The sequence below is a fragment of the Podarcis tiliguerta genome (genome assembly GCF_965153285.1).
Source record: "Podarcis tiliguerta genome assembly, chromosome: 1".
Classification (NCBI taxonomy): domain Eukaryota; kingdom Metazoa; phylum Chordata; class Lepidosauria; order Squamata; family Lacertidae; genus Podarcis; species Podarcis tiliguerta.
This window is the reverse complement of record NC_139534.1, coordinates 51,656,905-51,677,877: the sequence shown is the minus strand read 5'-3', so window position 1 is coordinate 51,677,877 and position 20,973 is coordinate 51,656,905. Positions and strand designations below refer to the sequence as shown.

The following is a 20,973-nucleotide window of genomic DNA, read 5'->3' as shown; positions in this document are numbered from 1 at the left end:
AACTTTGCCTGCCATTCTTCCTTAGTTGAGGCAGTATCTTCTTTCCATCCCTGCACAGTACATAAAATTGTTTATGTATGCAATTTTTTTCTCGTCTTTCGGTATCTCTCAGTGGGACAAAAGTTCAATAGGCTTAAAAGCAAATAGCTGCCCACCCCATTCAAGATGTCCTTATGCCATTTGAAGGCAATAGATGGACTGTTCAATATCCTTGGTGTAATCCTTGATGCCTCCCTTTCCATGGAGGCACAAGTTACAGCAACAGCTAAGGCGACATTTTTCCATCTTTGCCGCATTAAGCAGCTGGTCCCTTACCTTTCCTGCCCCGATCTGGCCACAGTGATCCATGCGATGGTCACCTCCAGGCTTGACTACTGTAATTCGCTCTATGCGGGGCTGCCCTTGAAACTGTCCCAGAAACTCCAGTGGGTGCAGAATGCTGCAGCGAGACTCCTCACGGGGTCCCTGCCACGGGAGCATTTTCACCCAGTGCTTTACCAATTGCACTGGCTCCCGGTGGAGCATAGGGTCAGGTTCAAGGTGCTGGTATTGACCTTTAAAGCCCTTTGTGGCTTAGGGCCCTCGTATTTACGGGACCGCCTCTCCTGGCATGCCCCACAGAGGACCTTAAGGTCCATGAATAACCATAATTTAGAGGTTACGGGCCCTAAGGAAGTCAGACTATCCTCCACCAGGGCCTTTTCACTGATGGCTCTGACCTGGTGGAATGCTCTGTTGCATGAGACTAGGGCCCTTGAGGATTTAACCTCCTTCCATCAGGCCTGTAAGACAGAGCTATTCCACCTGGCCTTTAATTTGAATTCAGCCTGATTTTTTATTTCCCTTCTCTTCCCTCCCCCTCCCCTTTTATGAAGATTACCTGCTCTGAGACCACACAGCTAATTCTCCCCTGGCCTCCTCGCTGGCCCAAGTGGGACTAATTCAGCCAGCTAGCCCTTGTGACTATCTAATGCTTATTAGGTGGATTTCCCCCAAATTGATTTTTGAATTTTGAATTTTATTGTTATTCGTGTTTTTATACTGTAGTTTATGCTGCTTTTACAATTAAGTGTTTGAAATTTGTTGTTAGCTCCCCTGAGCCCGGTTTTCTGAACCGGGAAGGGCGGAGTATATAAAAAAAATTATTTTTATTATAGTATCCAGCATCTTCTCTCCCAAAGGTACTCTTGGGAACAGTATTATGGTAGAACATATCCCAGATCTGTTCCTGAAAAGAGGTTTGTTCTGATGGCAAATGCACAGGCAACAGTGTCCAGATTCCCATCCTAGAGAGAGATCCATGGGATCTAGAAACATCCTTGCCAGTGCCCTTGGTGTTGTAAAACTGCATTGGTTCTGAGATACGGGGAGAAGGGTAAAAATGTGTCTTTAATGGGGTATGTCTGTTTACATTCTGAGTCATGCAGCTAAATGACCATAAATCAACCCTTTCCCCTCTCTCTTCAATACCACCTCTCCCCCCAAACTGGACAGGTGCCCAGATGCAGCAGAAACAATCTCATAAATAAGAGCCACTAAATAACATGCTTTGTGCAGCGGCAGGGAGCCACAAACAAACTCTGCATGAGCTGAATGCCACCATCCATCACTTTAATGGGTGTACTCTGGAAATTAAACCTGTCATGGCCCATCAGGGGGAATGTTTCAGCATGTGACATCCTGATAACACACACTTCTTCCATCTTTTTCTCTGCCTCGTGCCACCTTCTCCATGTGCTTCCACTTAACCTGTGACCTTTGCTACTTTGAAGCTCTGGTGTCAGATTATGAGGTCAGTTCTGAGGATGTGATAGGGCTTGGCTCTTCTGTCAGAATTCATGGGTGCTCATGTGCCTGAGAGAGCCATTATTTGCTACCTGGCTGTTTTAAGCACAGTTCTAGAGACACAGGGTTTGCAGGAGAGGACAAGTGGAATCTCAGTTATGCCAGTTGGGGGAACACAAAGCTTACCTGAATGCAGGATGCTGAAGGAACATGTTCCTTATTATTTCTATCTATCTTGAATATCCATGCCTGGATGACAGGGGCAAGGCATTGGGCGTAATTGGAAGAATCTCATCTGCATGAAAAGTGGTGGCGGTGGCATCCTGAAAGTAAGAAGATCGCTTCAGGGAAGTCAGTAATTTAAACCTAACATAAAACTGCCCCTCATTAATAGATTTACATTAGCAGCAGTTCTTCTCAATAAATTGCAGGGGAATGCAGCAAAAAAATTCTGTTGGCATCCCTGCATATAACCACCCTGCAAACAGATCAGTATGAAGGCTTGATAAAGACCAGACATAGTCTACCTTCCACGCAAGCTTTTTCGGAAGAAAGCAAATCCAGATGAAAGCTCAATAAATGGATAATCCAGAATAGCCCTTTGGTGTAAAACAAGCTTCCTCAACCTCGGCCCTCCAGATGTTTTTTGGCCTACAACTCCCATGATCCCTAGCTAGCAGGACCAGTGGTCAGGGAAGATGGGAATTGTAGTCTCAAAACATCTGGAGGGCCGAGGTTGTGGAAGCCTGGTGTAAAACGACCAGGGCTGCATTTCTTCACTTCAGCCGCTGTGTGTCACTGTTGCTCTGTACCTCTTATCTGTTTGTAAGGAGCTGTACTAACTAGTTCATTTTATGGCGCTACCTTTGAGGCAGGCCTTCCTAGGAAGCTGAAGGCAATAGTTAGGAAAGTTCTTCCCCTCTCCTAAGATGTAGTACAGTACATCCCAGGTTCTGATGTCATTACACTACTCACCAAACCAATGTCATTAGCTGCTGCTGCTGGCAAATGTAATGTTCAACAAAATAGTGTGAGGACACAATGCAAGTTGTGCTACATATTACTGAAGGAGAGACATGGCTTTTAACTGAAATAAAACCCCTCATCTTAGAAGCAGTAGCAATTTGTATTCCATACTGTGGTATACTCTATACCACAGGAAGGTAGAGTCCTCTTGTGCTCTAATCCTGCTTGTTGTTTTCCCACAGGCATCTGGGTGGCCACTATGAGAACAGGATGCTGGACTAGATGAGCCATTGGCCTGATCCAGCGGGCTCCTCTTGTGTTCTTATTTTGAATGCTTCAGTGCTAGGTCTCCAGCTTATTGAGATCACTTTAACTCTTTGGAAATCTCCTCACTCAAGCTGCATAAGCTGCAATTTTGCAGTGTTTCTGAAAGGAGGCAGCAATAGCCTCCTTCCGTATGAAATGTACATCTCAAGATTCCTCCAGCCATAGTGGTCTGTGCTCAAGACCTCAGGGCCAAACTGTGATATTAATTGTGTGGCATTCACAGCTATTTCCTTTGGGAGGGAAGGCTGCCATTGGCACAGGAGAAAATGGTTTAATTCTCCCTTCCGATTTCTTGCAGTTCTGATGCTGGTCTGTTCTCCTTTGCCTGATATCTATATTGGGGGGGGATGCAAAAAATGTTGATTGCATTCCTGCGGGTTATGTGTACTTTGGCCCTTAAGATGTGCCTTGCTGTATTGGCTGGAGGCCCGCCCTGTCCACCAATCTTTTCAAGAATCCCAGCCCCATTAGCAGCGGAGACACCAACCTCTGCCCCACCAACCTCAGGTTTGAACTCAAGCTGCACTGAGTTTCCAGCAGGATACCAGCCAATGCAAGTGCGTCTTCAAGTATTGATGATGACTTTAAGGCCCACTTGGACTAGCTACACATTGGAGCGCCTGATGTTCTGAAGCACAGTCAAACCCAGCAGAGCCTGAAGTCACCACGGATCAGCTGATTGATGCCGGCTTTAAACCCTGCTTTCAGCTGGGATCAGGTCCACTTGAATACTCCAACTTGGAGCTCAGAAACTGTGAATACAGAACTCTGGAAATCTGGGAATAGAGATTGCATGAAGCCTAGGCTAGATGGGTAGTTGAACAGTTGACTTCTGGTGATACATGTTGCCAAGTGTGTAGCAGGATGCTTGTGAAGAAGGAAGTCTTTATTTGTGGAACAGGTGAAGTACCAGCTGATGAATGTTTGTGGTTGGATGACTAATGAACATTGAGGTTTCTGAGGTTTGTGGCTCAACAGCATGAAACAGGTAACAATTACATCTCTTACTGAACCATCTTTTGTTATTCTGAAGGCTTCTAGACCACACACAGTCCCTCGTCAGAAAAGGAGGTACAGAGCAAAAATAATATTTGACTTGCATGTGATATCAGGATGGATGTGTGTACAAACACACACACACTTAATTTTGATTTGCCCAAGGTAAAAAAGTTTCAAGTCTCCCCACTGGCTCTTTCTTGAGGGGCGGTGTCTTTTATTTTTGCACTTATATTTTAAGTATCATTGTGAGGAACTAATAAACATTAAATGTGGAGAAGATATGACTGAATTATTAATATTGCTATAGGGGGGAAAGAATGAAACATTGTTTGCCCACAGCTGTTCCTTCCTCTATGTCAGATTTCTACATGCAACCACTGAGTTCCTCACCTTTTGTGTGAGGGCATGGGGCCTTGGAGTGCAAACATACTTTGCCCTGTCCATATAGTATTACATGTGTCCTCTTACTTTGTAGAGCAGGAGTACCCAACATAGTGCCTTTGAGATATTATAGGACCACAACTTTGTGGGATATAATGCACTGAGAGCAGTCAAGTACAACATTCCTTGTTTTCCTAGAGTGGACATGCAAGGGAATATTTGGTCCAGCCAGTCAAAACTTCCTGTTCCTCCTGGCCTGGAGGACATTCCTTGCATGTGACTGGGGGTGAGCGTGAGCTTTCCAGACCTGGTAAAAGGACAAGGCATGCTGCCTCGCTGCCCCCCCCTCTTTTCCATCTTCCTTTTGTCCTGCAAACTTCCCAGACTGCTCACTGCAGTCATTGGGTCAACCCACATGTGGGGTAAACCTCTTTGTATATGCTTGTCACTTTAAGCCTTAAGCCTGCCTTCAGGGATCACACTGTGCTCTGCCTGATTGTGAGTAAACTTTCTTTTTATTGTTTATGAATAAGACTGTGGTGTCTTTATTCTTTTAGGAGGGATTCAAGGGGTCTTACCAGGAAAATAATAGAACACATTGCAATGTGGGCAATCCAGATTGAATTTCATATTGTCTTAAGAAACTCACACGAATTTGCAACTAGTTTTCTGCTGTGTAAAGGTGAATGCACTCTGCTAAGTAAAGGAACTTGCTAGCGCAAGTTAGGAAGGGTATTAATAATCAATATATCTTCTCCTGCCACCCTGAACATTCCCAGAACTTCCATCATTCTTCATGACTGGCCCTGCTGCTTAGGACCACCTGGAGCTGTAGACCAAGAGCATCTGGAGAGCATCGTGTTGGCTACTCCTGGCATAAGCAATACAATATCTGAGTGAAAGCACAGCAATACCTGTAGAGTTGCTATTGATAACTCATTCCCTGGAAGACCACACACATGGAAAGTCAGCGTATTAAGTAACCTAATCTGCTTCCTACTTGCAGCCTGATCGTATGCATGCTTATCTTCCTGGCATCATCATATGAGCACCAGAATGTACAGTTTATAACCCCCTAATGGCCATAAAAGGGGCTTATAATTCCTACTACCTGGGTTACTATTGCAATCCATCTTCCATGAAGTATCTCTAACCTCAGCATGTTGCAAATGGCTCCTAAGTACCTCCCCCAAACCATCCATTTCAACTATTTGTGAATGTGTCAGGTTCTGGACCAGTTTTTCATTACCTCCAACTACATGTGTTCTTTTTTTTATTATTTCTCCAATGAGAGGGATTCTACCCAGGAGGCTGAGATTTCCTCTTTTCCTCACCAGCCAACATTGTGGAGACAATATCTAGATCCCCCTCTCTTCATCATTAGTGAGGGCTGAAGCAATTAAATTGCAGGGTGGAAAGGTTCTGTCATGAAGGGTTTTGTCAGAATACATGGATGGGGAGAAAAATGCCTTGAAACCACAGCAAAGCAAATTGCAGCTTGCTAGTATGCTGAAGTAAATGCCTTTATACCATCATGAGGAGAATCCCAAGGCGCGTGCTTCCCCTCCCTGCTCCAAATACACTAATAGAACAATTACAAGATAAATATATTCCAAACACACATAAGTTAAGTGGCACAGTTTCACCAGGGCACCAGCCCAGGCAGAGTCTTTTTAGTCTATGAGCGAAAGGAGGGCACCAATCCTTTTTCAGTGATCTAGAGTTGGTTGCTGGATGACCACCACCCCCGCCCTGCTTGTTGGGCTTATGGTCCACTCATAGCAACAAGTTCATCTCCCTGTGAGTAGGGCTTCGAACCTCCTCTTCCTCCTCTGAGCATGAGGAATCTGGGCTGTAGCTGAAGGTGTCAGCACTGTGGCACAGGAACTGTGTGCCAGCACTGTGGCTGCTGCATTCATCGCCACCGCTCTCCTCTTCCTCCTCCTGCCCTTGCCCTTCTCCAGACAGCAGTTTCTCGGAGGCCTTGCTCACGCCCCTCTGTTTCTCAGCCTCAGCTTGTGACACCTGCTCTTTGGCCTTCCGGCTGCGTTTCCACTTCATCCTGCGGTTCTGAAACCAGATTTTCACCTGCGTGAGATGGACAGACAGACAGTGACAGGTACTCTGTTGGGAGATTTCTTCCAACACTCTGGCATTTCCATCCTTCTGTCCTAACCTTAAGACCCCAGATCAGCCTTTTTCTCAACCTGCTTGCCCTCCAGATGTTTTGGACTGCAACTTCCATCAGCTCCAGCCAGCATGGTCAGGGAGTATGGGATTGCAGCCCCAAAACACCTGGAGAGCATCAAGTGGATGAAGGCTGCTCTAGATATTCCCATTGTCTGTCACTGTGCCTTCTACTGTTCTCCATATGTGGAACCATACCTTAGTTTCACCTGAACCAGATTTACTCCCATACCATAACCTATGACTGATCACCTCCTCTTTTTCTGATAACAAGCTACCTATTTTTGCTGCACTGCACAGGAGCTACTTCCTTTCTGTACATTTGTGTAGCCCATCAACATTTGCCACAATTTCCTGCAGTTTTCATCTGGAAATTTGTAAAGCTACAGGCCTTGCCCTTCCAGTGTTTATGCACTACGTAGTACAAAATGTGTGTGATATACACCTAAATATATCAATTAACCTAGTGTGCTCACAGTTGACATTGTTTATAGAGCCCAGAGGTTTGGTCTATCTATTGCATGATATACCAAAGAAGTCCTTTTGTAGCTTTCATTTCTGTGTGGTAATTGGTGCAAAGATCTGTATGGGAAAGTACTGGGGGAAGAGAAGAGTTCCCTTGACTGTTGCGAAGGCCATGCACCCTCTCCCCCTCTGTGATGTACCTGCGTTTCAGTCAGCATCAGAGACGTGGCCACCTCAAAGCGCTTGGGCCTTGATAAGTACTTGTTGATCTTGAACTGGTTCTCAAGTTCAAGGAGTTGCTGGCTGGTAAATGCTGTTCGGGGTCGGCGGCACTTGCCCATCAGGCCAGACTGTGGGGCAACTGGAAGGGAAAGAGAGTCAGGAAGAATAACTAGAAGGATGTTACAGGGGGCAGCTGCATAGTAAGTGCAATTTGTTTTAAACTGGTTTAAAATTGCTGGATGGGTAATAAATCAGATTGTTATTATGGAAGAAGAAGGAAGAGGAAAGAGGAGAAAAAGGAGGTGGAGGTCTGGGCTGTATCCTTAGCTAGAGAAAGAAGGGAACACAATACACTTAAAAAAAAAAAATTCATTGCCAACAGAAACAAACTAAGCAGCATGTTTATGGAGCAGGTTAAAAAAAAACCCTACTTATGGACCATTGTATGGACAAGAAAGAAATTCCTACTCATCCCCAAAACAGCCAGTGGACTGGGTGGGGACCAAAAATGAAGAGTGAGGGCAGAAAGTCTTAAATAGTCCCTCAGCTCCAACAAAGCGAACTGGACTCCTTGGCAGGTTTTGAATAAACATTCACAATTTTTTTACTGATAATAATCAGCTAAACAGTTTGAGGATCTATACAACCTTGTAACATGCAAAAAACAACATTATTGGAGAAACCAAAGACTGGAACTGAGGGAAGTCGGGGGGTGGGGTGGGGGTGGGTTCTGTGGGAGCGGGAGGGAAAATGGGGGGGGGGGATAAGGATATGTTTTTCGATATGTCTTGTTATAACTTTGAATAAAAAATAAATTTTAAAAAAAGTCCCTCAGCTCCATTCTTCACACCAGCCTCAGGGTGCAACTGCGCACCAAGCACCAGAGCATCACACTCCTTCCCTTGCCCAGTGGCAGACAATGCTCTCCTCACTGGGGTGGGGGTGGGGAGCTTTGCTTAAAGGTGCTTATGGGAGCACCTTTCTTCTGCAGAGCAAGACACTTCTTTCTGCCCAAAGAAGTGAGATCCGGTGTGTGGTGTTCTGGTCAGAGTGTCGATCATCTTGATAACCTTCATGTTACTAATCCAATTTGGCTACTTTATGTCATAGCAAAGCCAGTTCAGAGTGAGAACAGAAACCATTGCCCTCACTCTAGGCAAAAACTTTCATCCCTGTTCAAAGACAGTCCTCCAAAAATCACCAAAAGACTGGTGATTTTTTGCAGGGAATAGAAGTCTCTGAAAATAAAATAAATAGATCTTATTTTGACTTGTTCCTAGATACCACACCTCTAATTAATTCCACTGGAAACATACATAGATCCAATAAGGAAATAACACCTGTGGTAGTATTCCCTAACCAGCAGTGGCATTTGGTGCTGTATATGAGGCCCAGCAGACGCTGTGAGGAGACATAAGCTAGACGCATAGAGCCCACTGCCTTCCCTTCAAGTAATGATTTTATTGCCTCACTGATATTAACCTGCTTGATACGTTATCAGTGCTCATTTTAACAATCACAATCAATTCCGTTGGTGAAATTAAACCTCCTTTATTAGCCTAAGGTGTATTTAATTACCTCCAGCTGTCCTAAGGTGGTGATAAAGGCAGCCTGACTCCACAGAGGCCTTAGAGCGCCTATCTCACTAATGAACCTTTATCAGAGCAGCCTGCTGAATAGAGGAAGGAGGGGGGAAACTGAACAAAAGAAGCTTTGAGGGAGAGCATTTGCCCCACACAGGCAGAACAGGAAGGGTGCTGCTGATGCCCCTAATTATCATCAACTTTATGGGCTTCCACCAGGATTAGCTTTTACTGCCCTTCACTAAATAGAGAACAGACTTTCAGTGGTGGAAGTGGGCAAGGACAGACAGGTACAGAATGCCCGGAAAACATTGTGGGAATTCTATACAAACATGCAAGTTGCTTTGATCACGGCACACATTGGAAACGAAAGAGGTGAGTTCCTAAAGGGAAACTCTCACACCCCTAAAAAGGCTCCCCATCGTGCAGGAAAAGACAGTGCACTGCCCTCCCATGGACTACAAATCCCATCATCCTTGACCATTGGTGATGCTGGCTGGGGATGATGGAATTTGTAGTCCAAAACATTTGGAGGGCCACCACATTGGCTATCCCTGTCACAGCAACATAGGAAGTTGCCTGATACTGCATGGGACCAGTGGTCCAATAAAGCTAAGTCCACACTAACTGGCAATAGCTTGCCAGAGTTTCAAACAGAGTAAATTCCCAGTCCTATCTGGAGATACTGGGAACTGAACCTGGAATCTTCTGCATGCAAAGCAGTTTCTCTACTGCTGAGCTATAGCCCTTCCCCATACTCTGAAACATATATCCAAGCCCAGTTGTCAACAAGGTGGTGCTTAATTTGCAGAAGCTGAGTTAAATGAATGCCTCCATGTAAAATAAAGTATTTCAACAGAGTACAACATTTCAGTTTTCAGATTGACCAATTGACAAATATAGATATAGATATTGTAGATAATTTAAGGATGATGACCCTAATCTGGCTAAAGTTAGTCATGATTAACAGCCAGCCCTATTTATGATCTTGCAAAAACCATTTATTTCAGTAGGCTTAGACGCACCTCACCCTAGGAGTTGAGTTGTAGGTCCATTGAAACCCATTGCTTGCAGTATAACTTGCATCTTAATTAACTTGGACTGAAGCATTTGTACATTATGTACAAATTTAAGCTGAAACAAAATGCGGAAAAACATGTTCGCATTTGAAGATGCCTATTTGAATGTCACCGTGCAAAGGGAAGGTGGGATCACAAGTCAGAGTGAGAACCTACAAGGGCAACTGTTGTCTGAAAAAAATAAAATATGCCAACAATCTAGATGTACAGATGCAAATGAGGGCAGGGGGTGTCTTCCATGGATGCAGATGACTTCCAGGAAGAGGAGTAGGTGTGTGTGTGTAAGTGGGTGGCAGCAGTGGGAAGTCATGTTTCACCAGGATGTCATGTTTTATTTCCTCTTGTTCATATTTTGAGCATTCGTATGAAATTAAATACACTTCCTAGGTGTTCTGCAGACTGGAGAACTGTCCAGCTTTCTTTCTCTTTATTCATTTTTCATGTTGGAGAGCAGCACAGAAACATTAAGGCAATGTGAACAGACCCTTGCAAGGCAGTTCGAAAGGAGCACTATCAAGCATAAGGAAAAAACAAAAACAAATGTGCCTCAGATAATGATAAAGTGGAAATGAATATTCATGAATATTCAAAATTCATTGGAATGTCCCGTTTCACTCTCAGTTTTCTCATATCTGTGACTTAGGCTGTGATCCTGAATACACTTACTAGAGAATAAGTATTACTGAACTCGGTAAGAGACACTTCAAAATGAACTTTCAGATTATTTTTTAATTTTATTTTTTGATACCAAGGGGTTGAGGTGCTATTTAGATTTTCAGCCTCAGATGGGGGGGGGGGAGAGAGAGGTTAACAAAAACACCACAGCAAGACTCACATCTTTTCACATGGAGCCAGGATGTCAAAGATGCCCCAGTGTTCTGTTCAAACAAATGTGAATTACTACTAAGATCAAAATATTCTCCTGCTTTTTCCCTTTTTCATTTGCCACTGCCCATTAACTCAGGGGCTGGAAATGTAGCAAATCAGCACCTTATGCTTAACGCAAACTGTTAATGCATACTTACTATTGGCCCTTTGTCTGTGGAAGGAAAGAGAAACCCCTCCATATTAAAAACAACAACACACCTGCTTGCAATATGCTATTTTTATTGGAGTTCTTCGTTATTAAAATATTAAACTTCACCCCACCATACATCTTCACTTTTAATAATCATCTCGATCATTTAGGCATCTTTGTTTCTCTTTTATTTTTCAGGTGTACAAACCAAAAGTATTTTAAACACAGCAAGAACGAGCATAAACAAAGGCTTTAAAGGGGGACAACTGATATTAGTAACGTGCTAAAATTTCTCCTGGAAAGTTGTAATTTTATGTTGTGAACCTCCCTGAGACCTACGCATGTAGGCAGGCATGCAAATTTAAACAAACAACAACATGTTTAAAGTGTACGTTTTCCCGAAGTACCTCTGCTTGTCTGCTGTCTACAAGTTTTACAGTAACCGCGCAGGGCAGGACACACCTTGGCATAATAATGACTGAATGGCCTGACTGGATGTGCCAACAGGATGCCAAATATGCCACCTGGACGCGCGATCTTCTGGAGGCTGCCCTGTCCCTGTGGAAAAGAGGAGCTCGGGCTGCCTGCGATGCCATCGCTGTTTCATGGTTTTGCGCATTTGCTGTTTCGTTTTTATTTTCCCGGTATGTTTTATCGATGAAAGGCTCACCTTCAGAGGACTGGAAGAGAGCATCCCCCAGTTATCAAATGGGTGACCTAGAGAGGATAATCCAGGGAGGCATGTGGCGTTAACATATCAGAGTCGAAGAGCCCAGCAGCAGATATGTTGCGGAGAAATGGTACTGGGCAATGAAACACTCATATTCCCTGAATTGGATTATCTTGGAAGATCAGAACAGGGGCGAGGACTTGATGACAGAACAACCCACAACATTCGGCACAGTGCAGCCAAACCGAATGAGACTGTCAGGCACGGGCTTCGCTTTACCAAGTTGTAATTCATAGGAGCCAATCGGGCTTCACTGCTGCTCTCTCCACGGAACGTATCCCGAGTTGGGGATGGCGCGTGCCTTAGATGCGGATCTAGGTCTTGTTTGCTTTGAAACTGGAAATTTGGGGTGCATATTTTCAGGAGAGGCCTATGGATACATGCATGCTCACAGTTTCCCCTGCTGCTAGCTGCCTAAGAGGCTGAGCAAAACAATACAGAAATAAGTAAGTAAGTAAGTAAGTAAGTAATTAAATACGTATAACTACCGGTATATCAATCCAACACGAAAACTGTGTGTGTAGAGAGATAGAGAGAGAAATAGAGGTGTTAGAAACGCAACGTGGGATTGCGCTATGGATTTGCACACGGTTCATAGTCCTTGCATATCTTCTCCTTTGGGCACTTCAGAGACAACAACAGTGTGATGATATGCTCACAGTTTACGGACGTCGTGTCGTCGTCATCCCCACCCCCATCTCCTTGCCAGTCAAACACTTCTGAAAACTGCGTGTGATTCGCTCCCGATCCTTCCGCGCTGGAAAACCACGAAAGCACAGCAAAGCGCCTTGAGGACAAACCTCCTGCGCTTCCTCCTTTCCTGTTTGTGCGGGTGAGGAGGGAGGGAGCCACGCTTCAAGAATCTGCCCAAGGGGGACCTTGACGGGGTCACTTTCTTAGCCAAGAAAGCCTCCTCTCCTGACGAGCAACGCGATCCATCCAATGCACATTTATTGGAGAGTAAGTCCCATTGATTCAACCGAACCAGGGCCCACTTCCAAGAGAGAGAAATGCGCTTCGAATGTGCTTTAAAGGTCTCGCGTGCACGCAGCCACAGGCTGGCAAGTCCAGGTTGCACAACTGACGTTGATTTGGCGCTCTTGAGACAAACCTGCTTCGCCTCCTTTCGTCCGCCCCCCAAATCGGATTTCAGGAGATATGGAGGGGGTCGGGAATTTCACTGAAAAGCCTTGGATAACAATTCCTTGAGGCTAGGTCCAGGCAAACAAATCCGAATGACAAGGTAGCCCGGAAGACCATTCAGCAACACAAGCGACCCAGAGCAGCTTTAAAACCGCACCGGTTGCGGCGTTTATAATGAAATAATTAATACGCAGGTTTTGGCTGGGGCGGCAGGAATCCATCAGCTAACTGATTTGCTAGTCTCCCAAGGTTGATTGTTGACAAGGATGCCCGTAGCTACGCAGATGACGCAGTTTAGGATGGGAGTAAACTTCCCTATTTAAAATCACAATTAATGAACATATTAAATCAAGGGAGCGATTGATTCAACCTTAATGGACGGAAGCCCCTAATGCACAGCCTCTTCAAATGCACAGCCTGTTCAAAACCACCCACATTTTCTTTCTTTTCTCTTTTTTCCCTTCGTGTTTGAGGAAGAGACGCTGTTTGGGTTAGAGCCAGCACAGCGGCAGAGACAGAGCTAATCCTAACTGGGGAGAAAGGGGGAATCCGCGCACACGTGGATCTGCGGCTGAAAGGCACGTAGCTCAGTTAAGCTGCTGGATATTGCTTTTTTGTATTTGTTGTTCATTTAAGTAAAATAAAAATGAGACTTTTTTTTTAATGGCGCACATCTGCTGGAGCTGCGGTATGATGACCCGACACGGATGAACAAAAGGTCTAGAAAGAAAGAAAGAGGCATAGTGAGTTCAGAGGGACTTTAAATGTCCTTGGAGTGTTCAGAGTCTGACTAAATACCAGAAAGAACTTTCTGACAGTAAGAGTTGTTTGACAGTGGAACGGTCTCCCTTAGAAGGTTGTGGACTCTCCCTTCATTGATGGTAGATTTTAAGTACAGTGTACAGTATTGGGGCAGGGTGATGCCTGTTTTCCAATCTTTTCCCCGATGTCGTACAGCTCTTGAGACAGACCCATCACAGACTGAGTGTGGGACTTACTTCTGAGCAAACGTGTACAGGGTGGCCTTCCTAAGCGCCTTTATCCAGGAGCGGCAAATATCATGGAGTTCACGAGAACCTTAGTGATGCCTGTGTAGCGATGCCTTTACTGCTCACACTGATGGCGTTTTCACACACACGCACCTTGCTCCCTAAGTGCAGCTTTAAAATAGTGGCTTGCGCGTATGAATGAATATGCTCCCACAAGTGCAGAATAAATGGAGTCTCCTTTCCGCGGGTAATACCCAACTGTAGTTCTAAGTAACTAACCTAACGTCCGTTGATTTCGCTAGATGTACTCCGAATATGAATTAGTAGGATATTATCATAGGCATTCAAAGGGCAGAGAGTCGGAATGTCTTCCTGTTTGTTTCCAGGTGATGAGGAGCATCTCCCAACTCATAGCTACATCATTGGGGGCAGTAAGAACCGGGCCAAGACTGAGGCTTTGACCATCCTCTCTGAGGCAGAAGATAACCCGCGCGGATGCCGCGGTCCGCTTAGTCCCCCGACTTTCAGTTGATCGAGCGATCATCCCGGAAAGTTGTGGTTGTCCATTACATGACCGAGTTGTCAAATGGCCCAGTCACACGTGCATGGCAATCGCATCGCTAGATCTCCCTGTCAAAGCTCTTTCTTCGCTTTCCCTTGTTGAGTTATCTCTGCGCTTGCGAACTAGACTCGCAAGCGCGGAGATATGCGCAAGGATGACCAGAGATGGAGGCTACAGGTTGGCAAGGAGGCTCTAGACTCGAAGTTGCCTAACTGCGCCATTGCCAGATCTCGGCGGTTCGTTCGCCCGGAAGGCTCTTTGTAGTTGGCTGGTTGGCTACCTAACCAGTCTTCTGCCGGGGTCTTCCTCCTTTAATGCAATAAGCCGCAGACACTCGTCTCGCGTCGTTGACCGGCGAACAAGGCGTGAAACAAGGCTTGTCCTTGCGCGCTGGAGCAGAAAGAAGGACAATTGCTCCGGGAACAATTTCCTCTGATCGGAAGGGGCAGCTGCGGAGCTACGCTGTCACCTCTTCCTCTTCCTCCAGGTCTCCAGCTCTGGGACCCTCCAACACCACCACCCGTCACGTTCCCGCTTGAAAAGAGTGGGAACAGATCGGCCGATGAGCCCTGGCCATTAGCTTTGGTTAGTTTTGGTTATCTTGCAGGACCAGGTAGTCCAAAGCGGCATGCGCGAGATCCGGGACGCTACCCAAATATCCAGGCAGATGAAAGTAATCCCCGAAAAAGGGCAAGAAGCCGTTCACCTTTTCATCCCCCCCCCCCCCACGTGCACTGCAGGTACTTCGCTCGCTGTCACAGCTGAACGTGTGAACTGCCTCAAGCGGAAACCACTGAGTTTGAGGCGACGCCAGTCAATGCTCCTGGTTGCCACGTAGACGCCCGTGTTGCCAACCGAGTGATGAACCTGGTTTTGTAAACTCAGGACCATCTCTGTGATTTAAATCGTTGCAAATAAGAGCTGGTAGACCGAAGGAGGGTAATCGCAAGCGCCACGCTGCTAACCTGGGGATCCAAGACCATGAAGGCAGGACAGTCACCATCACCACAATTCCGTCCCGGTCAGCTCCCACAGTCCAGGCGACCAAGGGCTATTGACCTCTGAGAGATTAAAGATTTGAGCTGCAGGTTTAGTGGCCAGGTTCTCTTATACCGAGTTAGAAGTAAGTCCCACTGTGTTTCAGTGGAGCTTAATCTCAGAGGAGCGTGCACAGGATTTCAGCCTGACGGGACGGGGACGACCCTCAACCTCCCTACCTGGAAGTTATCCTCGTTTAACTCGAGGAGACATACATTTTACGTAAACCCACATAGGATTGCACAGTTAACGTTGCTTTCTGTCTGCTGTCCGTGGCAGGGACATAGCGAGCTACAAACACAATGAGTTAGAACTGAGAGCAGAACCACCAGCACCACCGGCTCCTTCTCGGCATAAGGCTACCCCTCTCGGCATCCCAGCTCCATTGGGGGGCTCAGGTGGCATGCGCTCATCCCTTGCAGCCATAAACCCTATCATCTGACAACTGACTGCAACCTTTCCTTCTTGTCCTGCTACAAGAATCTGGAGTATTCATGTGTGTGTTTTAATTTAAAGGACACCATAAAAATACTCCAGAAAATCATAATTGAAAATGTAAAGGAATGAGATTGGGGGGTGGGGAAGAGGGAGAAACAGGAAATCAAAGTGGTTTGTTGAGATACTGGATCATTTGATCTCCAGTTTTAAGGAATAGAAGACTGATATTTGGGGCATATCTATCTTACTATCTGAAGACAAATTTTAGGGGCATGGGTTTTTTTCTATGTTGAGATCGAGCACAGAATTTTAAACCATAATTAAATGCACCGCCCTATTAAATGTAGTTAAAATACTGCCGCTGAAAGTGAAACAGTGTAACGTTAATATCGACCAATGTATTAATTGATGGACCTGTCAAGATGTTTTATTAATCCACTGCACAATTAATAAGGAATGCTTTTCAGTTGATAACCGATTCAGTGTTTAAACGAGGTTTATCAAGGTGTTTAGTCGCTGCTGCTGTTTTTCTTCAATGGAAATCCCCATTGCTTTCTCATTTGGCTCTTGGCGACCAGACGCTGGCAACGCCTCCCCCCCTCACCCTTACTGATGGGCAACTTAAATTTTTTGAAACTGCGAGGATTCGATTTCTTTTGTATAGCAGACTTTTTGAATTGTGAATGATGGAACACTTAGCCTCTCAGCCAGTTAGGAAGCCTTATAAAATCGCCTAGGTTTTTAAAGAGAAGCCAGTGGTCAGATTGAAGCTGGGTAGCTTTGCAATCGGCATCTTAAAAATTTCCGATAAGGAATATGGAATGTCTCTTCTTCGCCCTACCTCTCTTTCACCCAATTTAGATGGGTGGTGATGGCTATCCCCCCCCCCAACTCTTACACTTGTAAGCTGCATTCCGAGAAAAAGAGCCTAGAAGATGAAGAAATAGCGCAAAATAACACACACGCAAATGCTGCCGCTTTCTTTCTTCGCTTGTCTGCGTCGCCTGCTTCTAGATGACAAGACAGAGACATTCTTTTTTTCTCCGCCGTTGGTAACAAATTAACTGCGCCAGCCCTCCGCCAGCTCCAGCCTAAGTACCCGGAGACCTTGGGCGGATTAAAGTTCAAAACCTTTTACAACTTCCCCTGCCCGGGGTCGAGTGATTGATGTGGGAAAACTTGCCGGCAGGACAGCAGGGCTCCAGAGGTGGCTTGGCTCAGCTCAGCTCTGCCCCCCCCCACCCCGTCACTATGCCTTAGAGCCAAGTTTGGGTGCAATAAAATATCACAACGGCAGTTGCCTAATGCCTCTGAACAGGTGAATCCTGCCGCGGGGAAGCCTGGAGTCTTGCCCTAGTCGATTCCTGGCTCCTTCATAGCTCCCCTCTCTGTCTCCTAGGCAAAAAGGTGCTGGTGTATGAAGCACTCCCAAAGTCATAGACTGCGGTGTCTGAAGCGATTTAAGCAAAGCACATTCCATCCATCAGCAGGAATAAATACCAAAAGCGGGGTGTTCAACTTCCAGTTGCCTAACCGTAGTCTTTAGGATCAAAATATTACAATGGGGGAGTAAGCTCTGTTGAATTCAGTGGGGCTTGCCACTGCCTAGACACGTCTAGGACTGCACCGCAAAATGCGCTGATGACCAGAGAAGGCCCCTACGGAAGGCAAAGAACATTCCGTCCTCTCCAACCGACCACTTTAAGACAGCTGGCTATTTTCATTCAGGAGCAGTCAGACCTAGTTATCACAACAATAGAGGCGGGTGGTAAATCTTCCTCTGGGCACTACCACATTACACAGAGCGAGGGCTCACATAATTAAACACTGTCCCAGAACGACACACACACACACACACACACGTAGTTGGGGGGCAGGCTCAGTAACGTCGCCGGAAATATATGCCTAGTTCTCTCAAGCATCAGATGGGATGGTTATGCCCAAACTTGCCTCTGGATTGTACCACTTCCAACTACCCATTCCGACAGGTACGACTGAATGCTTCTCAGGACAAGCCGTTCCCTTCCCATATCAAGCTTGATGTCAGGGGGAAAAAAGATTTTAGCCTAGTCTTCTTCTTCACATTCTTATTTTTCTATTTGTAGAAGTGTCAGAAACAAATGACTCTCCGTGAGCTCGTGAGACAGTTCAAGGCGTTATTGCTAATGAGGTGGTTTGCTTTGTTTTTAAGGTTTTTAATAGTATTTTAAAGTAATGTCAACAACTACTCTAAGTACACCCGAGTTCCCCTCCCAATTTATTCTTTCATTTTATTTGTAAGATTGCTTACCCTGTCTTCACCATGAGGTTCCAGGTTAATCTTTAACAGCCTCTGAAGACTGCCATTAACCCGCCCATTCTAAAATCTGACTCAATGCTCCTTTTTTGAGAGACCAGAATTCTGGCCTTAGGCTGCAATCCTATACACATTCCCCGGGGAAGAAGCCTCGTTGAATTTTTAATGGGGTTTACTTTCGAGTAGGGATGTGCAGGAGGAGTGCACTGTTATTCCCTTTTTTCTTGACTGCAATTCCCTTTTTTTCTTCACTTCTCTCCAAAGCAAGATTCCTGGAACACACAGTTTGAATCACTTTCATGTCTTAGGCACTTCTGCTTAACAGGGATGTAGAAGTCGTGGGACGATATTGTAGAAAAAAGCTAAGCATTAAATCTGCGAAGGCTTACTTGGGAATCAGCCTCACTGAATGCAGTGTGGTTTGGTTTTGAGCAACAGGAGCACATAACAGCAGGCTGAACGTCACGCTGATGGGGGCTTTGGGGGTCACCTAGTCTAACTGCCAGCTCAAAACAGGAACCTAGAGCACCTCCAACAGATGGCGGAAGCGCCCAGCTCGAAGACTTCACGAAGGAAAAGCCCCTGTTTTCCCCACTCCATGACAATTGGCTCCAATGTCGAATTGCTCTTACCATTAAAATGTGTCTCCAAATGTATTTTTTTCAATAACCATTTTTTAAAGCTAGGAAGAGCTAACATGTGTCATTTAGATTAGGTTGCGATGAAGAAGGATGTTAAGCGTTTCAAAATATCTGTTAATAACTTTTTATGGGGAGGGGGACACAGATACCTGTCATTTCACTAGGTAAAATTGGTCGGGGGAAAATACATCCCAAAAGTTGATATAAATATTCCGTTCTTATCAGGACGTTATTGGGAGATATAAATATTCCGTTCTTATCAGGACGTTATTGGGAGAGCACTATGGGTTCAAATAACAAATCCAGGGTACAAGTACTCCAGGCGTGCACGCCACAGGTGCGATGAATAATTTTGCTAAACTACATGAAAAACCAACTTACTTTTTTTTATATAAGATAGCCTAAACTATAAATAGAATCCACGACTGTGGGCAATTCATGCCTCAAATCGTAGAGGCTGAAGCTCGGTTTTGATACGGAGCGCGTGAGGACAGGTAGGGATGCTGTGATCCATTCGTCGAGTCCTGTAGGATCAGATCAAAGTCCCGCCGTTCCGCACCCTAAGTGCCCACAACACTTCACCAGACGCTTCTGGGAAGGAAATCGCCTTCCAGAAAGTGTCATTCAGAAGCACGCAGCCATCGTGACTAGGAGCCGAGGACAGACTCGTATCCTTTTAACCACCTGGTAAGCCAGCGGCGAGAAACACATTTTGTGACAGTGATTACTGTCCACAGCCACAATGACAGTGATTGCCATTGCACACCCTGCAATCTTTACCTACAGTTTTGTTTTGATGGATGTGTGTGTCGTTTTTAGCCTCTTTCGCTTTTAAATAACGTCTTCGCAAGATGCCATGAGCTTTTCCGCGCGCTCCTACTACCTGCCCAACCGAGAAGCAGAAACTGACCCCTCCAGAAGTAGAAATGAATCAAGAGGAAACGCTTAGTTAAGGAAGATCGCGCTATATACCGGAATGTGTTTCTTTTCCCGGGCGTAGCTTATTGGGCTCCACCAGTGGCCCTGGAGAGACTTTCGCCATGCGCCCTGGGCGCACGGTGTCCTCCAGGCTACCGGAGGCTCCGCAGTTGGGGTCTTACTCACCGTGGAAGTCGGGAAAGCGAGGGGCCATGATCCCCGCACGAATCCAGTGCTCCAGCGGGACGGCCCCGGCGACGGCGGACGCCTTGAAGTGCTCCGGACCCGGCTGAGGCAAGTGGGGGAAGGCGGCGCTGTAAGCGAAAGCAGGGTGCTGGCCGGCCAGAGCCGAGATCGGGTAGAGAGGGGGCGGGTACATGGCGGGCAGGCCGCCCAGTCCCGGAGGGGGAAAGTTCAATAAGCCGGGCTTGGGGATGAAGGCGGCAGGAGGCAACGGGGCCACCATGGAGGGCGCGCACGGCGAGGGCGTCTCGTTCCTTGCGCAGGAGCCCGGGCTCCCCGTCGAGCTTTCGGGGGAAGCACTCTGCGCGGATCGCGGGGGCTCCTCAGCCAGGAGGGCATCTATGCGGAAGCTTTGAGATTTCTCCATGGCCTTCTGCATCATGGTCCCCGCTCCCCAGGAGCCTTTGGGGAAAGTGGCGAGCCCCTTCGGCACGCCGTCGCAAGGGCGAGATCTCCTCCTCTCAGCGCCAAGGAAGACTCCAGGCTCCTTCTCGCGCGGGGTCGGAGGCTTGGAAAGGCTTTCGCTCCTGCACGCGCACCTGCTCGCCCCCTCCTCTGGAGCCACTTCTTCTCCTCGGTCGCTCCTCCTTTCCCTCCCGCCTCCGATCTCGCCTGACACGCGAGGCAATTGTTTGAAATCTCCTCCCCACCTGTCTATTGGCTCCCGGCCCTTTTGTCCATACCGCTGCGGATCAGGAGCTGCTGCCCAAGTCATGAATAACACACTTTGGAAGGCAGGTCTGGAGTAGCTTGAATAAAAGGGTAGGCTTCTTTAGAAGAGGGAGCGCTCACACCCAGTGCACTTACTGCAGAACCCTTCAGGCATGTCCAAAGTCCGTTTCGGGGGCCTAATCCGGCCCGCCAGTCTGTTTAACCAGGCCTCTGTGGCAGTTTATGTCCTCGGGTAAAATCCTAAAAAAAAACAACCCCTCAACTTTAACCCTAAAAAAAGCCCAACAACTT

The 20,973-nt window shown here is 46.4% G+C and overlaps 1 protein-coding gene across 2 annotated transcripts; it reads right to left on the bottom strand.

Moving 5' to 3' along the window:
• Positions 1-2,809: 2,809 nt before the first annotated feature.
• LOC310678160 (uncharacterized protein) lies at positions 2,810-20,550 on the bottom strand. Of its 2 annotated transcripts, none has more exons than XM_083441583.1 (3): positions 19,954-20,550; positions 7,311-7,471; positions 2,810-6,546 (listed from the first exon to the last, which is right to left on the bottom strand). In XM_083441583.1, exons 1-3 carry the CDS (start codon positions 20,390-20,392, stop codon positions 6,235-6,237), a joined length of 912 nt encoding a protein of 303 aa, XP_083297709.1. In that variant the 5' UTR covers positions 20,393-20,550; the 3' UTR covers positions 2,810-6,234. The 2 variants fall into 2 exon arrangements, with proteins under 2 accessions (XP_083297709.1, XP_083297710.1); XM_083441584.1 differs by having other exon boundaries at positions 2,810-6,528.
• Between the last annotated feature and the right edge of the window lie 423 nt (positions 20,551-20,973).

Bases quoted from the DNA above. Each gene is read 5' to 3' on its own strand.
- LOC310678160 (XM_083441583.1), bottom strand. From the start codon at position 20,392: ATGATGCAGAAGGCCATGGAGAAATCTCAAAGCTTCCGCATAGATGCC. The intron at 7,472-19,953 runs GTGAGTAAGACC...TTTCCCTTCCAG, and splicing joins TCGCTTTCCCGACTTCCACG to TTGCCCCACAGTCTGGCCTG. The intron at 6,547-7,310 runs GTACATCACAGA...CATCTCACGCAG, and splicing joins TGATGCTGACTGAAACGCAG to GTGAAAATCTGGTTTCAGAA.